This window comes from Salmo trutta, chromosome 14, assembly GCF_901001165.1.
Source record: "Salmo trutta chromosome 14, fSalTru1.1, whole genome shotgun sequence".
NCBI lineage: Eukaryota > Metazoa > Chordata > Actinopteri > Salmoniformes > Salmonidae > Salmo > Salmo trutta.
This window is the reverse complement of record NC_042970.1, coordinates 70,959,800-70,983,213: the sequence shown is the minus strand read 5'-3', so window position 1 is coordinate 70,983,213 and position 23,414 is coordinate 70,959,800. Positions and strand designations below refer to the sequence as shown.

Here is a 23,414-nt window from a genome sequence, read left to right as displayed (position 1 = left end):
CTCCCAGGCGTCAGCCAGGTGCCCCATTCAAAGCCCATGGCGAAGTCAGCTTAGAACAAAAGTGATATAATTAAGCACATGGCGCAATGAGTAGGATTCTGTGTTTTCACATGCAAAAGTGATTGCTTTTGCTAAAAACGCTTTATCTGCCTTCCCAATGAAAACTAGTTCGAAAAATTCAAACATACAGTATTTTATGGAAAAGAGATGTATGTTTTTGGACCATGCAGCCTTGTCGACTACATGATCGAGCAGCACAGATTACTGTTGAATTTGTGAAGGGCGCTCCTCCCTCACCACTTTTGCCCGTTAATGTCAATGGCCATAAACCAGGGCCCCGCAGCGCAGCATCCTCGAATCCGCTCATTGGTTCCTTCGAATGGGGATTCTGGCTCGGGCTGGGTGTGGCGTGCTCGGGCTGGGTGTGGCGTGCTCGGGCTGGGTGTGGCGTGCTCGGTCACATCTTTCGTTCCATGTGCGCAAAGTGATGGGTGTTGAGTTGCGTTGCTCACCACCACTCACTTTGCAGGCTGACCTATGGTGAAGCAAAAAGAGCCAGCTGGCTCTTACCTCAGCCAATAATATTTGAGAGAGAGGACAGGCATTAATTAAAAAAGAACAGAGGTTTAATATTAAATTCTTTATAGTAATAAACCAATAATAAACACAACAAAGTTGTAAAAACAAGGATTTCCTAAGTGATTGTTAAAAGTAGTGTTTAATATTTCTGTAATCGCCATTATCTTCATAAAAACATTCCAAGCAGTCACCATGCATCTTAAGTGTTTTTCCTTCTGTAAAATGAGATTATCATACAATTCAAGTCTAAAATCACAGTTGACATGTTACTGTCTGAAATCTGCATACATAAGCAAGATCTTCACCTCACCACTATCACCATCATTATTCTGTAAAAATATATAACTTATGCATCGACTCATACCACCAGTGTTAAAAACATCAACATCACCAGTCTCTTTCCTGAGGTTCCCTGAAAGGTATTCCCAGATGGGTGAAGACATCCTTCTCAGTGAGTGTGGGTAGTGGTGTCCCCCCATACACCTTCAAACTTCCTTGTCTCAACACGTCGCTGTTCAATGAGTGCTCTGATAGGCTCATGCGTTTTGTTTTGGCCAATGCCCTCATAGAGCGGTTAAAATGTGCCGAGCCGGTGAAGTACATGAGGGAGCAGGCGAACTCGCCGTAGGGCACCACGATGATGTCGAGGCGGCGGTGGAGCCGGCCAGGTCCTGGCAGACGACACACACCCATGTACTTCTTCTGCTCGCCACTCTCCTCATGGCTCACTAGGTCGTCCGTCAGGAAGCCTGAATAAATGTTTTTTAAAAGAACAAGAACCGGGTCGCATTCATTAGGGCACACCGTAGCAAAATGTTTTGAAACAGAAAACACAAACGATCAAGCCTAGTGAATTATGATCCAGCTCTCAGCTTATCCCACTATTAAATACTTTAGATTTCAAATAAATGATGAATAATATCATTGTGAAAGAAGATGAATTGTCTATACAAGAGAGAAAAAAAAACTATTAATGTAGCTATAATTGGTTGGGAATTCACCGACAGTTAATAAATCAAATGTCCTGTATTTGGACGTGTCCTCCTACCACTCTGGTGGAGGCTCTGTAACACTTTGCTAAAGACACCCCGGTGGGACTTCCCATCTGGGTGAGAGATGAGGACGTCAACATCTCCACACGTGTCCTTCCCCCGGCGGTACGAACCACAGGCCATGGCCAACAGACCAGGGTCCAGAAACTGAGCTGCCTCCTTCACCTATACAGTAGAAAAGGACAGGGATATGTTACAGTTTGTTATGGAATAACAGGGCTGCCTCCTTCACCTATACAGTAGAAAAGGAGAGGGATATGTTACAGTTTGTTATGGAATAACAGGGCTGCCTCCTTCACATATAGATACTGTACATGTACAACAGCAGAGGAACAAAGTTACAGTTTGCGATATCCAATAATTGTTTTGAGTTGGTAGCCCTTTGCACTCGTACCTGTACCTGTATACGTGTTGAAAATGGCAGATTTGGGCACTAATAAGCGCCTAAATTGGGACGTAGTGGCTGTACAGTAACTATACATGACATCAGAGCTCAGGCTCTGCGCTTCACAGCGCTGTATGGGTTTGGACTGACAGCCGTTCTGAACTTGAACATCGCGCGCGTTAAGAAGCTGCCCCCATCTCTCCCAGTACTTGGGCAACATTTGCTATTTTTTTGTTCTCTTAGTGAGGGAAATGCTGTAAGTTAAGAGGACTCTATGTACTTTGAAAGATGAGACGTTGAGGATTATTATAATAAATACCACTTTGATGTCACACAAGCAAGCCAAACACCCGTGAGTCCAAATGTGCACTTCACATCTCCATATCATAAAACTCATGGCATATACAGCGTCAGCGTTTATGATCACTATGTTTGATGTACAGTTACAAGATGACATGGAGTCATACCCTGGTTGTTCTGAACAGAATGAGCCTGTTTGTTTATTCGGAAGATTTGCCACCTGAAAGCACTCATGACTCCTTTCTATGCGCACCAAAATTACAATCTGTTCCTCTGAATGACCTTGTGAAATCCTAACTTATAACTTAGCTAGTCACGTTGCCAATAGAACAAGCTTTCAAATCATGCCCACCTGACCCAGACTGTGATTTATAATAGACTGTTTTGGGATTGTGTAAACAGCAACAGTAATTGTGTGATGGCGGGGATGCAGGGTTGTGTTTTAAACGAAACAACTACAAGTGTGCTTGCTCTAGTTTCTCAACGTTACAGCTAGGAGAGGTAAAAAAAAAAAAAAGTACCTTATAGTTGAAGACTTGAAATTGCTTAAGAACTGTGCACACTTTGGAGAGGGGTGTGGCAACTTGGAGACACCAGTTAGTCCTCTCACTCAAACCCTTGTAATTTTTTTGTCTTATGTTGCACCTACCCCACATTTTTCAGGAATAGTGTCATCATGTTACAGAATGTATCCAGAGTATTTTCAGATTTGGTTATCAACAAATGCAGTGAAAAGTACAGTAAATGTAAAATGCACATAAAACCAACAGTGTAATGTTTGGATTCAGTCTTGTGTCAGGTGAAATGTTGTGTGCTCACCTTTGGTCTAATCATTTTCCCATTATCTTCAAACTGTTCCCTTTCAACTGCTACCATGGTTATGCATGTGCTTTTCATATTTCTTCGGTAAGAAGCATTTCAATTTAGCCTTATCCTTATAGGCCAATTCCTACAGGTGTAAAGGGTTAATGACTGAATCATTCCAGACTGGGCCATTTTTGTGCTTATTTACGATATTGTAGTCGCATTCTCATTAAATATTCATTGTATGGCAAAAAAAAAGAAGGCTTAATTCATTAATTTAGACTACATTTTCAACATATTGATACAACCTAACTGATAAAACGGCACAGTTTTGATTTGTAAAGCTCAATTAGAGTATAGTCTTGCACATCATGATATATCATCAATGTCAAATATCACAATATTCAATTTAAGCATTTAATCGACCAACTCTAGACCACACTGAATTAACTTTGTTTCACATACAGTGAAAAATGTTACTGTTTGGGAAACAATATATGGTGGGGGCTCTCTCACCTATACATTTACAACAGGACAGGGACATTTTGTTTGTTTGAAATACAGTCAAATCTGTGGTGGGGTGGGGTAGCCTGGGAATCCAAATTGAATTGCTGTTTCCCTATTGTTTTTCTGACACACTATTGTGTTTCACTATTGTCTCAGTTAAAAAACAATTGTGAAAAAGAGCAATTCAGCTTGGATCTCAGACCAGTGGTGGGGAGGACCACTTGGCATACAATGTATTTATAATGAATGGTTATGGGTTCTAGACTATGTTTCAAAGTTTTCCCCAGTAATGTTCTCTCAGGGGCCTTCATTATAACAGAAAGTTTGGTTTGTTTCTCGTTCATATTTGGACTCAAAATAACATGTTGTACACGTGTTGAATCTTCAAGACAAGTCCTCAAATTGTATTTATATTACCTACTTGAAATCAGAAAAGAAGATGGTGTATTTTCATAAAGCCTTGCCGGTCAACAGGTAAGCATCAGCCGTATTCAGGCAAGCCAGATACATTTTGACGACACCACATATTATTTTGACAAGCCACAAGTCAAAAGGACACATGCTATAGTCATCTTTCTAATCTGCACTTTATGTCTGGCAGCCACGAAAGCAACAGGGAAATCCAAGTAATACTATATGAAAACAACTGGCTTTGTACCCGGTGCTCCCAGTGACCAGGGCCGCGTTTCATTCCAGGATTATGTTCCCTCCCCTTCACAGATCTGATAGGACTGGACAGGTGAAAGCGATAAGGCGGAATCATAGAGCTAGATAGAGGACTCATCTTTGTATCTGTGCCATTATACATGCGACAGCATGGCGCTATCGCCATGTTAAAGTAGTCCATTTTCTTCTTTATTGGCCGATTGCTCCAAACTCATAGGACTCCCCACGCAGGTGACTACTTTAAAGTCGTGGAAGCCACGCAATGTCCATGCTAAAATGGGTTATATCCATGATGAGTCCTCTATCTTTATGGCCGTAATCTAGATGAGTTCTTGCTTTACACCCACCCAGTTATCTCAGATCCATGAAAGGGAGTGAACGGAGGCAGAGGGGGAGGAAACACCTTTCTGGAATGAAACACAACCCTGGTATCTGCTGACATATGATGCGCCAAGTTTCTAAGAGTGAGTTCCCCCCCTTTGGGATGCGGCCGGGAGGACTCTGACAGAGAGTGGGAAGTCTGCTTTCTCCATCACACACAGACCAGGCTAGGACTGGACTGACAGTCTGCTTAGGGGCCAAGGCAAACTTAAAACATCTGAACTTGGCTTTGAGGTCCCGTAGCATTTCACTTTACAAGATCTCGTTCGCAAGGGGGTTAGAGTACTGGACTGGAGACACTTTTTAAAGAAACTCTCTTAACCCCACTAGATGAAGTGGGAAAAAGAGGCCTGTTTAGTCTATAACTAATATAATGTTAGGTTACATTTTAACATTGATTGTCCTTTAATGTGGGTGCTTGAGACAATAAGAGGGAGATGTGTTACCGTTTTTTCAATGGCGGCTGCCTCTTCTCTGGGCATCCGGTCCAGAAAGTCATCGTAGTGTTTGAGTCCAATTATTTGGTTGTGGTTCAGATTGGCCTTTGTGCGGATGTCCTCCAAAGTGCGGAACCCCTAAGATGGAAAATATATATTTTTTAGCTCATGTCAAATTGATTTGTATCACACTATCAAACACTAAAATACAAAAATAACAAATCTTACAGTCATAGCAGTGTTGCATGCAAAATCAGAGAGCGAGAAAGAGACACACACGCAGACAGAGAGACTGACTGTGTGACAACTAAGATCAATCCATCTAACCTGTGTGTACCAAAGCTGGGCAGTCTTGGCCCCTGCCCCCCAGATATTGGTGAACATCTCCAGTACTGGCACTGCCTCTCCAAAGTGATCTATCTTACGGAGGTGCCCACTCTCCATGATCTCCATGACCTTGTCAGCCATCTTCTTGCCAATGCCCTGGATCTTACAGGCCTCCTGAAATTTGACAGGCATGGTTTAGTCAATTACAAGGAGTTTTAATTAATTAATTTATTTCACCTTTATTTAACCACGTAGGCAAGTTGAGAACAAATTCTCATTTACAATTGTGACCTTGCCAAGATAAAGCAAAGCAGTTTGACACATATAACAACATAGAGTTACACATGGAGTAAAACAAACATACAGTCAATAACATAGTAGAAAAATAAGTCTATATACAAAGTGAGCCAATGAGTTAAAAGGCCCACTGCAGCCATTTTTATACTAATATCAAATCTTTCTGGTTAAAAATGATGTAGCTTACTGTAATAGTTTTCCATTCAAATGGTCAAAAATAAATTGCTTTTAAGCAAAAAACTAATTTTCTGAAGCAAGAATTTAGCAACGACTGTCACAGTGGGGAGGGAAAAACAGAAAACTAGCTGTTATTGGCAGAGAGGTTTGGAACTCTGTTACTGGTCTACTAACTAATTTACCAAGCTGAAACTCCCCCCAGGTTTTTCCCCAAAGAATGGAAGAGGAGCTGTGCCAGCATATTTTATTTTTGTTACTTTAATTGCTATCATTTTTGTATTTATAGTGCAAGAAATGGCAGTTACGGTGTTAAAAAAGGCTAAAATCTCTATGTTCAAACGGGGGGCACTACCCTCCTCCAGGCCTCCCCCGCCGGTACTCAGCAGCACAACCTTATTAAAAAAACCTTGTCAAACCATGCTGATTAGAAGGTCCTGTGTAGATTGTGTTTTCAACAAATGAAGCAACTATCAGGAAATCGATCATCGATCACATTGTCACACTAACTCTTTAACTCCACTATACACGTCACGTTGCTTTTCCATCAGCATCTCGTCAATGTGACGTTTTACTTGCTACACAGAGAACGTTGTTTTGAGAGTGGAGAGGAGCATAGGGGGAGTGTCTGTATTCTATTTTTCCTACTGTACTATAACATTAATTGATTATGCATAAGTACAATAGCTTTGGCCCAGTTTTTTGCAGGTACCGTAATTTCCGGACTATTAAGCGCACCTGAATATAAGCCGTACCCACTGAATTAAAAAAAATATATTATTTTGAACATAAATAAGCCGCAAGTGTCTATAAGCCGCAGGTGCCTACCGGTACATTGAAACAAATTAACTTTACACAGGCTTTAATGAAACACGGCTTGTAACAAAAATAAATAGGCTTTAACGAAACACGGCTTGTAACAAAAAATAAAAAATTAGCAGTAAGCTTTAGTTGTCTTTTTGCACTGAGTCAATTCCTCACGCTGCTGTTTCCAACGTCTTATCATCGACTCATTAAGACCAAGCTCCCGTGCAGCAGCTCTATTTCCTTTTCCAACAGCCAGATCAATCGCCTTCAACTTGAAAGCTGCATCATATGCATTTCTCTGTGTCTTTGCCATGATGAGGGTGACAAAATGACTACCGTAATCAGAATAATGGGAAGTTTGAGAGCGCTCGATTTAATCTAAACAGTAAACAAAAAAGTTGTTTGACCTTAACCCGTTCGGCAATTTCATTGGTCTAATGAAAGCTTCATGCAGCCAAAAAACTGAGCACGTCACAGAATGTTTTTTTGAAAAAAAAAAAATTGAAAGCGGGAAAAATCCATATATTAGCCGCGTCATTGTTTAAGCCGCGAGGTTCAAAGCCTGGGAAAAAAGTTGCGGCTTATAGTCCGGAATTTACGGTACTAGTGGTTGTACTAAATTATCCTCTAATTTTACAAGTTGCTAGATAGTCAATGTAGCTAGCTAGCTAGTAGTAGCAGCTTCTTGACTTCATAAATCTATGTAAAATAACCATCGTGTATAGCTGAGGCCATATGCAACAATGATCAACTATTTCTCATTATTTCAATTCACAAGATAGAGTGAACGCGATTCTTGAGCTTGACGCAACACACAGCTTTCATTGATTTAAAAGGAATCATTTCCTCAATGGCTTCATCAGCTGTTGTACAATATGATACAAAACACAGTAACAACATCATTTTTACTGCACTGGGCTTTTAAGGACTCCTTTCAGTCCACCTGAAATTGAACCAGCAGCAATCAATTTATGCATCCATCAATACACGATTTATGCATCCATCTTGTCAATAACAGGGATGCAGTTGCGTAAACCAACCAACCTATCAGCCACATTTCACAATGTTTGCAATAGTGCGAATAGAGAGACAGGAATGAATTATGCTGACACAAATACAAAATGGCCGACCATAATCACCAACTATGCAGATATGGGACTAAATAAACTACCTCATAGGACGTGATAGGCTTGTGGTAGCTCTTGAGGGCGTTGATGGCTTTGGAGTAGCCCAGTGCTCTCCATCTGTCCCCCTGGTGCGTGTAGGCCTTGGCCAGCACCTCCAGTTTATCTGTGATGTGCTTGTTGTGGTTGTCAACCTTGGACTTGGAGGACTGAGCACACACCCACTTCCCTGAGAGAGGCTTCTGTTGGGGGTCTGAGGGGGCAGTGGCGGTACTGGGGGTCTCGTCCTTGGGGTACAAGCCACTGATCAGAGCCTCCAGATCGCTCTGGGAGACGCCATATTCGTCTTTGAAGTCATCTTTAGTGTCTTGGACCTATGGATACATGAAGTAATGAAGTGTATGATTAGGGCCAGAAGAAGCTATCATGCAGTGACAGGGTTATGGTTATGTGGTCGTCAACCTACAGTCTCTGTTGACTCATCTGGTTTTGTTTCATCAGAGATCGGCTGCTTCATGTCCTGTGTGGCTGGGAGTGGGATACTGTTGAGCACGTCTTCTTTGACACCGTCCTTTGTAGTTTCCATGTCTTTGTCTGGGTTGAGTAGGCTGTAGTCTGCTGTATCCAGCAGTCTCTGCTCACTGATGCAGGTGCTGAGCCAGGTGCACTTCAACAGATAAACTCCAGAGGGCAACCTGTCCACTTTGAGCAGCCTGAGAGCCCTGTCACAGTCCATACTGTCATCCACTACTACATGGGTGACTGTGGGACAGAGGGAACTCTCAGTTTGGCCTCCATTCTGGACAATCTGTCTCTGGAAGATCTGACATCTGGCGTTCCCGATGCCGGCTGGTAATATGTGTATGGTGACGCCCTGGAAAGCACTCCCTGAAATGGGATTGTGAAAAAGTAGTTTTACACACACACACACAGGGCTTGTTCAACATCGACTGCTGACTGATCTACAAATCATTATTATTTGTAGATCTGTCAATCAGTCACAATGTGCCCAAAATGCATTACGAATTTGATGCTCTCAAACACGGCCCACCCACACCTGTAACAGGTACAGTTTCATCAGACTTCCTCTTTGGTGGGGGGGCATCCTTTCCCTCACGTACCCCTGTTCTCTTCACTTTGGGGAAAGCTTTCATAATTCCGTAGGCATACATTTCGCCAGGGAAAGGGGAGCCCTGAAAAATATAGAACAGAATGTGACAACTGACACCTGCTAGCTAGCTAACTTTAGCTGACTAGCTAAATTAGCTAGCAAGCAGACAACAACGGCATTTAACTGTTTTGAACAGCTGGGATTCACTCACTCCACTGAAATATGTTACGTTATATATTTATTAAACTAATTTACTATCATTGGCCGATAAACTCTTGAAAATACATATGTTTTACCCCTTTGGACGACCAAAACACAAACCAACGTTTCAACGCAGATGGCTTAAAAATAATTTAACTTCCGGTTCGTTTTAGACCTATTTTTAGTTATTGCAAGACAAAGTTAAATATCGAGAAAAAAATATTGTAAAAAATGTATTATTTATTGAGTAAATGTAAACATGTTTTTGACAGATTATGGAGTTTTAAAAAAAGGAACAAATTATTATACGTTTCACGATGACCTTCGTTGCCGTGGCTACACGTGATGTTTCAGGAAGTGTCAGTTTTTTTGAAATATGGCTGTGCAGAGCTGGTCAGATCTCCTAAAAGCATCCACGAAAACCGATTTAATACACGATGGTGAGTGAATCAGAGAGATATAGGCAAGTTATCATCATTATTGTGTTTTGTATCACAACAGTTACCCTTGCATTCATCTAGTAAGACTTCAGTGTCAATTATAAACTCGCTAGCATTAGCTGCTAACTAACACTAACCTTCACTTTGCCTAGCAAATCTGTTTAGCAAAGATGAAAGCTAGCTAGTTTATATTTAAATGCATTTCTATTGGTGCTTTGCAAACCTCTTTCCAGGGAAAAGGAAGATACACTATCTCTTTACAGATGGGAAAGAAATGGCAGAGAATATGACTTGACAACAGATAAGCTCATTGGTAAGCTTGTTTCAGATTAGACATCTTCTAAAAAGTATCCTGCCTTAGCTACATTGCTTCCTGTGCATTATATTATTTCCACTCTCAGCTGTTGTTAGTTACATGTATTCTTACTTTGCAGTACGGAAGTGGTGTTCAAAAAGCACCTTGAAGGGACAGGGACCATGGGAGATAGAAGTTGGAGAGCCAGTCCCATCTACTGTAGCCTGTTTGGAATCAGATGTTCTAGAAAAAAGAAACGCACACCTATAAAGGCGAGGTGCTGGCTAGCGGAGCAGAACACTAGAAAATAAAGGAAAGCCGCACACTCTAAGAGCTCAGATGCAAAAATTTTAATAACCAACGTTTCGACAGCTAAGCTGTCTTCATCAGGGTATCATCACAAACACTGAGAGATGAGTCATTTATATAGTGTCAAGAGACACACAGGTGTTTGTAATCATGGCCAAGTATGGCCTAATATCATTGGTTAACTGAAATATTAAAAAAATGGTATACAAGGAACATACAAAAAGACAAACAAATGGATAACATATGATCATAGCATTTGTAGTCTAAAAAGTATCTAACAAACAATTACAATGGCAAAATCACAATAATCACAAGAATGGCTTCAGATCAAAGTCTATGTTGAGACCGAAGGGAGCAAGTGTCTTTAAATTAAAGATCCAGGCAGCCTCTCGTTTTAACAATAAATTATCAAGGTCACCCCCTCTCCTCGGGAGGGTGACATGTTCGATGCCAATATAACGCAGAGACGAAATCGAATGGCCTGCCTCCAAAAAGTGGGCCGCAACTGGGTAAGTCAGGTTTTTGCACCTAATGGTGCTACGGTGCTCTGAGATACGTACTTTTAATTCACGCTTTGTTTTACCCACATAATTTTTACCACAGGGACAAGTTATAAGGTAAATAACTGACTTAGTGGAACACGTAATAACACCTTTAATTGGGATAGATTTCCCTGTTTGGGGGTGTTTGAAGGATCTACATTTGTAAGTGCCATTGCATTGAGCACAGCCATTACACTTGTAATTTCCATCCAGTATGGGCGCAAATAGGCGTTGTTCAGGAATATCTTGGGCTGGTAAATCAGAGTGTACCAATTGGTCTCTGAGATTTCTGCCCCGCGAGAATACGACCAGGGGAAGATCAGAAAACACATTACCAAGACTATCATCGTATTTCAGAATGTGCCAATGTTTGTGAACGATTCCTTTAATTTGTTCAGAGCACTTTGAATAGCGGGTAGTAAGAACGCATGAATGCGTCTTTTTGCGAGACTGACCTTGAAAAAGGTCATGTCTCGTTTTGTTTTGAATTTTCTCAATGGCAATATTAATCTGATCATTGTTGTACCCCCTCTCCTTGAACTTATCCTGAGTCTCAGCCATATTTCTGTCGAAATCTGATTGTTTAATGCAAATTCTTTTGATTCGACAGAATTGGCTGTAGGGCAAACTATTTTTCAAGGGAAGTGGGTGACAACTGTCAGCCCTCAACAAACTGTTACGATCAGTAGGTTTCCTGTAAAGATCAGTGTATAAAACATTATCTTCACACAAGATCAGAAGATCAAGAAAACTGATTTGACGTGTATCAGATTGCATAGTAAATCTCAAATGTTCAGAACAGGAGTTAAGAAAAGCATAAAACGACTGGAGCAGTTCTGCATCACCCCTCCATAGAACAAAAATATCGTCAATATACCGTTTCCAAATAATGATGTTAGGCAAGAAAACATTTTTGAGAGGGTTAAAAATGGATTGTTTCTCCATGTAACCCACATACAAATTAGCATAGTTAGGAGCCATGGGAGATCCCATAGCAGTACCCTTCGTCTGAATAAAGAAATCATTTAGAAACATGAAGTAGTTGTGTGTGAGTACTATTTCAGCCAACGTTACAATGCAGGCACTGGAAGGTAGTTCATTAGGGTCACGTTGCAAAAGAAAATGTTCCATGGCTTCAATACCGCCCTCATGCGGAATATTTGTGTATAACGACTCAACATCAAAAGTAACTAACAAGGTGTTCTCAGGCAGAGGATCAAGAGATTCAATGATAGAGATCATACTGCTGGTGTCCTTTACAAAGGAGGGGAGCTGTTCTGCGAGTGGTCTAATAAAAAAGTCTACAAAAGTAGATAGAGGGGCCGTTATTGCATCAATGCCCGCTACAATAGGGCGCCCTGGAGGGTTTGTAACGTTCTTGTGTAATTTCGGCAAAGTATAGAAAGTGGCAATTTTAGGGTGTTGGATGGCCAGAAAGTCATGTTCTTTTTTGGTTATCTGACCAGAATTTAAATAACCATCTAGGACAGAAAAGATAGTATTCTGAAATTGGGAAGTAGGGTCACTTCTGAGTTTCTTGTAAAAGGTGTTGTCAAGTAGCTGTCTATGACACTCATTTACATAAGTTGTCCTATCCATGAGTACCACCGACCCACCCTTATCAGCAGGACGAATAAGGACTGACGTATCAGATTGTAAATCAAGCAAAGCTTTTTTTTCATCCTTAGATAAATTATGGAAAGATTTGAAGTCCTGTTTATTCTTAAGGAGATGAGCAACATCTTTTTCAACAAGTCTGCAATATGTCTCGATAGAGTGATTGCGATTGGCTGGAGGTACAAAATAACTCTTGCTTCTAAAAGGAGTCGGAGTATGTACAGGTAAGTAACCTACTGGTTCAATAGAAGTGTCAGGATTGGGGGAGCTAAAGTAGAGGCTGCCTGGATCTTTAATTTAAAGACACTTGCTCCCTTCGGTCTCAACATAGACTTTGATCTGAAGCCATTCTTGTGATTATTGTGATTTTGCCATTGTAATTGTTTGTTAGATACTTTTTAGACTACAAATGCTATGATCATATGTTATCCATTTGTTTGTCTTTTTGTATGTTCCTTGTATACCATTTTTTTAATATTTCAGTTAACCAATGATATTAGGCCATACTTGGCCATGATTACAAACACCTGTGTGTCTCTTGACACTATATAAATGACTCATCTCTCAGTGTTTGTGATGATACCCTGATGAAGACAGCTTAGCTGTCGAAACGTTGGTTATTAAAATTTTTGCATCTGAGCTCTTAGAGTGTGCGGCTTTCCTTTATTTTCTGGAATCAGATGTTATCAAGGAAAACTGTTCAAACGTGAGTTGTATTATACAATATTTACATCTGTTATATTTCAGGCCATGATCTAAATTGCTAATTGATTCTAGTTCACTATCACCAACAGTACTCATCCAAATGTGTCAACTAATACTTTTATGATCGTGGAATTCACTATTAAATTAATCATCAATAATCAGTATGCATTTAACAGTACAATGCTCTGTTGTATTTCCTCAGCCTGTATTTATGCACAAAGACCAGTTTCCTGTGGAGAGTCCGGAACCTTCCGTACCCCATAGAGGTCTACAATATTTCAGTGGAGCCTTATCAACGATGCTGCATCATACGAACAAATAATAAAAAGTAACATCCGAATAGCCTTTATTCCACTCTCATGCCAAAATGCTTTAAACGTTAAGCATACAGTTGATATGTTTCCCCTCCTTGGAAATCTACTGATAAACTGCTAGGCCTATATCACTTCAGATATCGTTAACTACAGGTCCCTGAAAAGTGATACCACATTCAAAGTCTATATAATTTCTACAGTTGTAACATCTTCACAATGGAGAAGGCCTCCTATATTTTCCTTTATTTTCTTTGTCAGTGCTTGTTACAGTTCCACATATGTAAGTGAGGCTGGCTCTCCTATAGGTGGCACTGTTGACAAAAATATTGATCTCTTGCCTTCAAGAAACCCTTTTCTCACTGCGTTGTGTTATCCTTTGCAGGTACTACAAGAAGTTTAATGTTCCTGATCTGGACCGAAGCCAGCTGCCATTGGATAGTTCTGCGCTCAACTTCACCCATGCCAATAACACGTTAATCGTCAGTGTAAGTACTCCTGACAACAACAACAACAAACAAACCAACTATAGTACTTCTCAAATCCCACCTTGGGTGATTTTACACTGCTAGTCTTATATCCAATATACAGAGACTGATAGTCAAACTTGAGGCTAAACTATAAGTTGATACTGGACATTAGATTGAAACTATATTTTTGTATTCGTCTCACTTGTATCAGAACACACCTATAAACTCAACGGAACGAATCATTGAATTAGTTAGTAGGCTATCCTAATGTTTGTTCTAAGTATCTGATGAAGAGATTGACCGTTACTTTATGTGTATACCTATCATAATCGGTTTCTCTGTGCTATTCGATTTCTTATTCCTTGTGTTTGTTCAAATTGGCACCCGATTCCCTATATAGCGCACTACTTTTGAGCCTGACTCTGGTTGAAAGTAGTGCACTATGTAGGGAATAAGGAGCCTCTGTGTTATCCCACTTCAGGCCAAACATTACACTACAGGATGTACATGGAAGGGAAAGGGGTTTCTGTAGAGGTAATGACCTATTCTGTCTTTCCTTTCAAGTACAAGAAGCCCAAGGAGATATTAACCATTGATCACGAGCTACTCCGGGAGGTGAAGAAACTGAAGGGAACCAATGAAGGGGACGTCGACTACAAAACTCCATGAAGTCCCAGTGTGGATCTGAGGGGATGTCACTCAAACAAGTCGTTTTTGATTTGCACTGGTGATGCAGTATCCTGTATGTTTTCTACTCTGATATCTGGTTCTCAATGGGATTCCACTTTTGGAAAATTTTTGCACAGTGCCTTGTCCATACTTTCCATTGTGTTTATTGCGGTCGGGGCGGGGGGATGTGGAATTGAGACAGTGAATTACAAACATAGTTACTTGTTTAAACTTGTTCGTTTTTGAAAGAACACTTACAAGTGTTCTGTCGAAAAGATATTTGAGAAATGTCACTGCTGTTCTGTAAAAAGTTCTGAATCGTTGTTGTCGAGATACGAACACTTATTGGGTTTAATACGTGATGTGGTCCTTTGAAGATGAATACAATTCCGTAACATTATAAACAACTGTCTCTCCATCTCTCCTTTCCCTTAACTATGCAAACTATTAGTTGTTAAAATACTCCAAACGCAGAGTTCATCCCCCTCCCACAATTCTTGGTCTCCTTCCCTTGTAAAACACTTTAACACACAATGCCTTTACCCTATTCTTTCCACACACACAAACACACACACACTGTTCTCGACGGGGTCGCCCTTACAAGCACGTCCCATTTGTGTTAACTGAATACCCTTATGCTCATGATTGAGCAGCCCAGAGTAGGCCACCCTGAAAGCCATTATGGCCGAGCTAGCCAGTACTAGCAGGTCTTACTGGTCCCCTGAGCCTGGCCCTGTCCTCCAGGGGGTGACTTTACTGGCCCAGAGTCCTCCAACAAATCCTCTCGCAAACCCCAAGACTGGGGATAGCCAAGGATAGGTATGGAGCTTGGATGACAGAAGCACTATATTCCTGGGAAGTGAACAAGTCGTATGCTTCTTTGTAAATATAGGTTATTGCATGACAGTAGTAGTTAATTACTGCAAAGTGGAACAAGGTTGTAGACTCTTTTGTAAATCAAGTACCACAGTGAGCCACAATGAGAAACGTTATCTGACTGAATGCTCGCTAACTTTGACCATCTAACTCTAGGGAGATGAATAACAAGACATTATATCTGACTAAGCTAATATGACTGAGGTTTGACCATCAAAGTTTGATTGAATGAAATGAAAACTGAAGTGAAATTTTACTGATTTACTTTTTAACACAATGTGTTATTGTATGGCAACTTACCCAGAGCAGTTAAAAACAAAACATAGATGCTGCACGAAAAGAAAACAATGCTGCTAAAAAAGAACAATGCTGCTAAAAAAGAACAATTCCATTTAAATATAGATTCCTCTAACCTAGTGGTGATTCCTTGCATTTCTGGGACTCTGTGCCTAACCAAGTGAGCAGTACAAGGGCTAAACACGGCGACTAAACCACAGGTCACTCACTATTGTGCTTTGCGTACTTCCTAAAGGGGAGGAGATATGTCATGGGATTTGGGAACCAGATCCAACCAAAGCATAAGATCTAAGAAAAAAATTCTCAACTAATTTCTCAAATCAAGAGTTGCTGTTGGATTGCTTTGACTTTGTGTTGTCCAAATAAAATCTTGGACACGGAATTAAACGACCATTTGGAGGGTGATTTGCGTACACTGCTGTCTTTTCTCATTTGGCAGAGCAGGATAATGCTTCAATTAAAGTGCATGATGTGTCCTAGTAGCCATTGAGCCATGAGGATAGCCATTCATTTCTCAATAGGAGTAACAATAATAACACTAAAAGTTCAGAGTTTTTATCCTGTCAGATTTATTGAACCTTTTGATCATAACTTTTAGTTGTTCATTCGTTTGCAAGTCCTCAAAGCTGGCGGCCCTTCGCGCTTAGCTATACTGAAAAACCATTCCTCATATTTGGAATCCGACCTTTAGCTAACAACCAATAGGACATCCAGACTTCAAACAGTGAGAAAGAGAGAGGAGGGGAATAGAGAAAGAGAGAGGGTCTGCTCTGATTCTGTTGTGCAGCCAGGCCGACCAGGTCTTCTTCCCCCCGTCATCTGATTCTGTGGTGCAGCCAGGCCGACCAGGTCTTCTTCCCCATCATCTGATTCTGTGGTGCAGCCAGGCCGACTGGGTCTTCTTCCCCATCATCTGATTCTGTGGTGCAGCCAGGCCGACCGGGTCTTCTTCCCCATCATCTGATTCTGTGGTGCAGCCAGGCCGACCAGGTCTTCTTCCCCATCATCTGATTCTGTGGTGCAGCCAGGCCGACCGGGTCTTCTTCCTCGTCATCTGATTCTGTGGTGCAGCCAGGCCGACCGGGTCTTCTTCCCCATCATCCGATTCTGTTGTGTGGCTGGGCCGACCGGTCTTCTTCCCCCTGTCATTTGGCCTCTGCCGGTCATGCTCAGTTGCTCCTGGGAGAGAGGAGGGTTTCTTTCTGCCACGTCCTTTCATTCCTGAATGCCTCTTCCCAGCCATTCCCCCTCTTTCAGCCGGTGCCACATTTTGCCACACTGAGCCCTGGTGCTCTTTCGCTTTCCCTCCCTCCCTCCCTCCCTCCCTCCTGTGAGACTAGCTTCTTTTTGATAACTGACCCCTCCTCGTGTTATTATTCGAACCCACTATTGTATAACATGTCCTTTTATATGAGGGCCACAAAGGGCCCATTTGATCACAGGGTTACGGTGTGTGATCGTGAGAAATGCAACTACATGGTGGTAACCTTTGTCTCGAAACAAAATTGTGGGCTGACCTCATTTGCTTTTAATGCATAGCCCCAGCTATTCAGGCCCAAGTCTCACTTGCTGAGCACATTGAATTGCAGTAGCCTATCACAGATATTGCCCCTCAGTTATCTGGTTCTCCAGTTTTTTAGGCAACGTTAGAACCTTTGGGACCCCAAAGTGACCCAGCTAGAAAAATGGTTAGAAACGGCGCATTTACTCCAAAACAAATTGTGACTTTAATATACACTCTACAATAAATATTGCCATCATTTAAAAGTATTTTACAAATCTTCCAATTAAAAATATATTCATATATGTAGAAAAGAGACTAACGAAAATGAACGAAAATGGCCTCCTAAATGCAAAATAATGTGCTTGACATGTATTCACTGTTAATTAGTTGATGCAACCACATGATGATACAAAGATAGCTGCCATGTAATGTGTATTCATTATTTCTCTCTCATAACATCCTCTCTTTATAGCTGAGTAGGGTTATCAATAAGCCCAAGATGTCCTTTCATTCATTCAAATTTCATCGAGTGCTTGAGCACTAAAATTGTCCTCTGGTTATAAAAACTCTTTCCTACGAATAAACCTCGGTCTGACGTAGCAGATTAGATAGTCTACTCATCGTTTTAGACACAATCCAGTACAAAACATAACAAAAGGAGTCCTTGCAAGGAGCAGAAATGTGGTAGTGGTATTTTTGTTTGGTGTGTTCCCCTCCCTCCCTATGCTTCCTCTTCTTCTTCGTCTGTTCTTTCCTCAGTGGGCCCCTGAGCTGTGGTGATGGGTATGTTTAGTCCTCCGAGGGTGGAAGGGGACCACGGGGAGGGGGAGGACATCAAAGGGCTGGGTGTCACCCAGGAGGTGGCCCTTGGGCTGGCGTTTCATGAAGTGGGCCTCCCTCTGGTGTTGCTTGGTCCTGGAGGCCTTGCGGGGCCTTCCTTTACGTGTGAAGGCCATGTACCAGCCCTCATATTTAGCGTTCTGGAGAGCAGTGTAGTTGTTCTCCAGAACGATCTCTGTGAAGATGCAGTCTTTGCCGCGGCCCTTCCGCTGTTAGAGAGAGAGAGGAGGGGGTGGGGGTGAGAGACGGAATGACGGAATGATTTAGGGGGTCAGTCTCTGAGGATGTTAAAATATTGTTTTGACAAGTAAATGTCCTATCAATCCTTCAAGTTTCTTTCCAAATCATGTCCAACTCCCTACAAGGGCTTTTCTGGTCATAACTCAAGTGAAGAACCTTACACAGGACAGACATAACTTTTCCCGAAACTTTGTATTCATGGTCACAGTCAAAATTATGACCGAATTTATTGAACTCAACCGACCTCCAGGGCTCACATGAAAAGAGATGTACATTTCAATGTGACTTCCCTAAATAAAGGATTCATAAATAAATCTAATATTTACCTTGCCAATCAATTTCCCCGTGTTGTTCATGCAGATGTAGTAGCCAGTCTTTGCCCCTTTGATCCGAATACGACTACCAAACGTGTCTGTCTCCACCACAAGTTTGGCTAGAAAAACATAAAATACATAATATTCTTAACTTTATTCAGCTCAGATACAATGATTCTCAAGCTTATGAGGTTATTCTATTTTGTGAACACGATATGCAAGCATTCGTAACTTTGAGCTAAAACCCTTGTGAAAAATAATCCAATAGAGGTATCATTTGAGACTGAATTGAACTTGACTTGACTGTGAGACGATGCCGGCCCAGTAGTATTGACGTCAGAAAGGGCGTTAAGTTATTGTAATGACTGGTTCAGAGGACTACATTTATTAACCTCGATCTAATAACCTTAAGTTATGTATTATATTATAATGACTTTAGCAGAGTTGTACTACTCGTTATCATGGCATCAACCTTGCATGCAGCGGGGAGAAAAGTATTGTATATGGCAAAACATTGGCAAAAAACACTGAAGTCTTTTAGAATAGCAGCAAGTGGCTTTGACTTCGCACTGAGCCATTGTCATTGAACGGCTATAAAATGCCGCGCTACGCTCCACTTAGATGATGGGGAGGAAGGAGGAACGAGGGAGTGAGAGAACATAGCGGTCAGCGACACAGCCACAAAAGCACCGAGCAGTGGTCAGATTTGGGCCTGCTACAAGAGTGACACCCACTTAGGACATGCACGCTCGAGCCAAGGCGAGGTGTGTGTGTGTGTGTGTGTGTGCGTGTTTGAGGGAGAGGGAGATGAAGAAAGAAGAACAGAGAGAGAAAAGAGGGGATAAAAGGAAGATGCTGACTTCACCGCTCTTTATAAACCGAGTCATACATTGAGTTGTAAAGCAATGAAAATTCCTCATTAAATGACACTCCAAAAAGCAGGCAGCAGGCATAGGGAGAAATAGATGGTTGTGGTGGAAAGATGGCTAGACAGACCAAAAAAAAATACTTTGGTGACAGGAATTTGCTCCCTTTAAATTTCAGACAATTCTTTCCTTGTGGGGAGAAAAATTCCCAACCTCGCATATATTCCATCAAAACAGCTGTCTATATTGTACACTTTGTCCATAGGCTATACTCTAAGATTTTTTTTCTTCTAAAAGGGTTCTTTATCTGTCCCCATAGGATAACCCCTTTTGGTCCCAGGTAGAACCATTTTGGGTTCCATCTAGAAACCTCTGTAGAAAGGGTTCTACATGGAACCCGAAAGGATTCAATCTGCAACCAAAAAGGGTTCTTCAAAGGGTTCTCCTATGGGGACAGCCGAATAAACTTTTAAGGGTCTAGATAGCACTTTTTTTCAAATAGTGCATAGGAGGCCTATGAATACGTCTAGACCACCACTGTTGAGAAATACAACGTTTTAACTTCATGTTGATGAAACAGTGCGATGAAGTTGCCCTGAGAAATGTTGTGCTAATTATTCCACTTGGCAGAAATGCAGTTTACCCAAACCCGTCCAAAAACAATGCATTGTCTCTAAGGGCCATTCAGCACCACTCTGGATAAGTGAGTTAAAACAATTCTGTTTTATCATTGACATTTATCACATTTTTGTAATTCTCGTGGCAAATGTCAATCCGTCACTGATATTTTAAACCACTAAATCTAATGTAAAAATGTCGTACTTTTTTTGGTATGTTTAAGCAGATATGAATGAATTTATGTTTGTTCAAAGGATGGACTTGAGAGACCAATGGGGGACAGAATTAAACAAAAACACATTCGCCTCAAATAACTTTGGGTAAAAAATAGGGCGTCTCAAGGTTATGAAAATTGCAAGTCATATTTATTTCTTTCAACCGCTCCTGAGATGGTAAGCTACTCAGTAAATGTTAAGAAGGTAGAAAGTAAGACGAGTTCTGATGTGTTTACCAGATATTCTGAGTGGGTTTCTCCCGAGAATCCCAGTCCAGAACAATACTATAGAATCCATTTCGAATGCATTTTCTCCCTCCCGCCGCCTACTCAGACCTAGACTTCTTCAAGCTAAATAGAACTGTTTCCTTTTTAAATGGTAACATTTTCATAATATACCTACTTTTCTTCTCCAATAGGCCTACATGACTTGTAAATTGACATGTCCATAAGTAGATGTTGGTAATTTCAAAATCTGGAATAGGCCTAGGCCTGTTAAATCCTACAATTATTACGAAAATGCCTAGGCCTACTTGAAGGCTCCCGTTTCATTCTAGGCGTGATGTATTCGTTTCTTACCGTGCACAGCTCCGTCGTCGCCCATGGCATTCACTTTCTTATTGCCCAGAACCTGGACATGTTTGCCGCTGGTCCGGCTGTAGAGCTGGTAGGTCCGAATCAACCGGCGGCTCATCCGGTCAGACAACCGGCACTGCTCGTTCACATGGTGCTTGAAATTAGGAGGTGGGGAGTGGGACTGCACTGTGTTCTATCAAACAAGAAAAACACATACAAAAAAAAGCATGAATAAAAGCATTGAAGTATAAAAATAAAAGCATCAATGAGAGCATAGCCGAACTGATAATTAATGCTAATTGATGTTCAGTCTAAATGAATGAGAAGCAGATCAAGTTATTTTCCAACTAAAATATATGTATTTATTTCAATGAACACCAATCATATGCTTTTCATATGGAGTTAGGCTATAGGCATTTCAAAGGGAATCGCGGGCACATGGCTTTTAGAAGAGAAAAAGTGCCCTTGCGCGGTGAGTGTTTGGGGAGATGCACGCAGCGAGTCCGCTGTCCTCACTCGAGATGACATGCCTATGATAGGTTGTTTTACCACGAATGATCTTTCACCCCCATCTCCCTTAGCTATATCCCTTAACGATTATTTTTCAATTCAGCCATACGCCATCCCCATATGTTTTAACAATTACCTTTTAGACTCGAGTTTACGTCTTTTCAAGATGTTTGACTTGTTGCCAACTGCTTAGGGCTCATAATAAAATGTTTTCATTGTTATTACACATTTACTGCAGATATGCAAACGAATTGGATTAATATCAATAAGAATAAAAACGCTTGTAAATGAAAATAATTAGTTGCATTGATGGACTGAAATCTTTTTAAGGGGCTATGAAATGTTATTGTATGCCCATTGCTTTGCAAACGTCATAAAAAGGCATGCAAGTTCGTACCTGTGTGTAAAAACACAGCGCTAAGAACTGAAGTAACCTGAAACATAAAAAAGAAAAAAGAATAATGTTTATGTTTCATATACATTTCCAAATATGTCAAGTAACTGTATAGGCCTATATAGCCAATTCCTTAAATCTTAACAGTTCAGTAGTATAATAACTCACAGGTAGCCTAATCTCGATGTTCTAAGCCTCATATTGAAATAAGTTAAATATTTCTTCATGAATTCCACTATTCCAATTCCACATGAGTTCTCTGGGAAATAACAGTCCTTCCCAGCGGGAATTTCAGCTTGGATTTTATCTCCCTTCTGTTACAGCTTATAAATTGATAGCCCGACGATGGAGATCCAGAAACAACTGAAGGTTCGGTCCAATGTTCCAGGTAGGATTCACATTCACTCATTGACAGTATTCACAATAAAACGTTCCAGGACGATTTAAAGACGTTCAGGGGGCCATCCAGAATTACAAGTCCCAGGGATAGAGATCGCACTGTGATCAAGCGACCACCGTTATTCCACAAGTCGGTCAATTCCCTCTCGTGTCAATCATCCCTCCTCTGCAGAATTCAAGGTCTTCTTTGATGTTGCTTAGTAGAGATAATGTATATCCCGGTTGCTTTCGTGGAATTGTAATACATCCATATGCACTGGTGGTATAGAATTATTACGCGCATGGAGATTAGCCTATTTGTATGCATATTTTACGCGCGACAGTGAGCATGTCCATTCAATAATTAAAAAAATGGAATCTTGCATAGATATGAATTAGAAATGGTAGCAAAATGTATAGTCCTATGTATTTGTAGCCACTGGTGATGTTTGCCTCTCAAAGAAACGCTGTTAGATGGTCGGTATAGCTGGGCTCCAATGTCAACTTCCCACACGTGTGTTTCTAGTGGTCCCGTTTACTTCAGAATACAGCGGCTCCTCATCATTTAAATACTTTCACTTGCGAGAAAGGCAATATCCTTGCCGAGAGCAGGCGGAGCCTTTGGTGGGAGATAGTAACAGGCTGAGGAGGACTGAAAGTGGCATGTATTGATTGACACCTGACCATGTTGAGGTATTTTACAAACATGAGGCACATTAATTGACTATGACTTTGTGCCTTATTAGGCTACTTCCAGTGTTGGGATTGTTACCGATTTCACACGTTATCAAACATGAATGTTTCAGCTCAATTCTTGATAGTATAAAACATGAACAATCACGAACAAACCTATTAATTGTGATTTCTAAACTAATCAATCAACTAATTAATTTCCAATAAATCATGAATAAAGGTTAAATACAAATATTAATACAATGTAGATATTGGCCCTACTGCATCAAACAACAGAATAGCAAAGAAACCAAGCCTCTGTTCGATGGAATCTACTTAAAAAAATATACAGCTATATAAATCTCTTCCCAAACTGCAGGTTAGTGGTTGTTTCATACTGCAGATTACTGGTTGTTTCATACTGCAGGTTAGAGGGGGTTTTATACTGGAGGTTGGTGGTTGTTTCATACTGCAGGTTTGAGGATGTTTCATACTACTTTTTTTTACATTTTAGTCATTTAGCAGACGCTCTTATCCAGAGCTACTTACAGTAGTGAATGCATACATTTTCATTCAATACTGCAGGTTAGAGGTTGTTTCATACT

The 23,414-nt window shown here is 40.9% G+C and overlaps 2 protein-coding genes and 1 pseudogene across 2 annotated transcripts; 1 reads left to right on the top strand and 2 right to left on the bottom strand.

The window, feature by feature from the left end:
* Positions 1 to 699: 699 nt before the first annotated feature.
* poll (polymerase (DNA directed), lambda) lies at positions 700 to 9,300 on the bottom strand. The gene is made up of 8 exons (XM_029689371.1): positions 9,248 to 9,300; positions 8,898 to 9,033; positions 8,307 to 8,728; positions 7,888 to 8,214; positions 5,439 to 5,612; positions 5,121 to 5,249; positions 1,628 to 1,796; positions 700 to 1,328 (listed from the first exon to the last, which is right to left on the bottom strand). The coding sequence occupies exons 2-8, from the start codon at positions 9,010 to 9,012 to the stop codon at positions 967 to 969; spliced, it is 1,698 nt and encodes a 565-aa protein (XP_029545231.1). The 5' UTR covers positions 9,013 to 9,033; positions 9,248 to 9,300; the 3' UTR covers positions 700 to 966.
* A 210-nt stretch (positions 9,301 to 9,510) lies between these two features.
* LOC115147243 (protein DPCD-like) lies at positions 9,511 to 16,088 on the top strand (annotated as a pseudogene).
* A 920-nt stretch (positions 16,089 to 17,008) lies between these two features.
* On the bottom strand, positions 17,009 to 22,790 carry LOC115147242 (fibroblast growth factor 8b-like). Its single transcript, XM_029689369.1, has 5 exons — positions 21,928 to 22,790; positions 21,763 to 21,799; positions 20,859 to 21,048; positions 18,594 to 18,700; positions 17,009 to 18,236 (listed from the first exon to the last, which is right to left on the bottom strand). The coding sequence occupies exons 1-5, from the start codon at positions 21,984 to 21,986 to the stop codon at positions 17,943 to 17,945; spliced, it is 687 nt and encodes a 228-aa protein (XP_029545229.1). The 5' UTR covers positions 21,987 to 22,790; the 3' UTR covers positions 17,009 to 17,942.
* Between the last annotated feature and the right edge of the window lie 624 nt (positions 22,791 to 23,414).

Excerpts from the sequence above, each read along its gene's own strand:
- poll (XM_029689371.1), bottom strand. The coding sequence starts at position 9,012 with ATGTATGCCTACGGAATTATGAAAGCTTTCCCCAAAGTGAAGAGAACA. Across the intron at positions 8,215-8,306 it reads CAGATGAGTCAACAGAGACT|GTCCAAGACACTAAAGATGA; the intron begins GTAGGTTGACGA and ends ATGTATCCATAG. Across the intron at positions 5,250-5,438 it reads CCCAGCTTTGGTACACACAG|GGGTTCCGCACTTTGGAGGA; the intron begins GTTAGATGGATT and ends TTTCCATCTTAG.
- LOC115147242 (XM_029689369.1), bottom strand. The coding sequence starts at position 21,986 with ATGAAGAAATATTTAACTTATTTCAATATGAGGCTTAGAACATCGAGA. Across the intron at positions 21,800-21,927 it reads ACATCGAGATTAGGCTACCT|GTTACTTCAGTTCTTAGCGC; the intron begins GTGAGTTATTAT and ends TTTATGTTTCAG. Across the intron at positions 18,237-18,593 it reads CGGGGAAATTGATTGGCAAG|CGGAAGGGCCGCGGCAAAGA; the intron begins GTAAATATTAGA and ends TCTCTCTAACAG.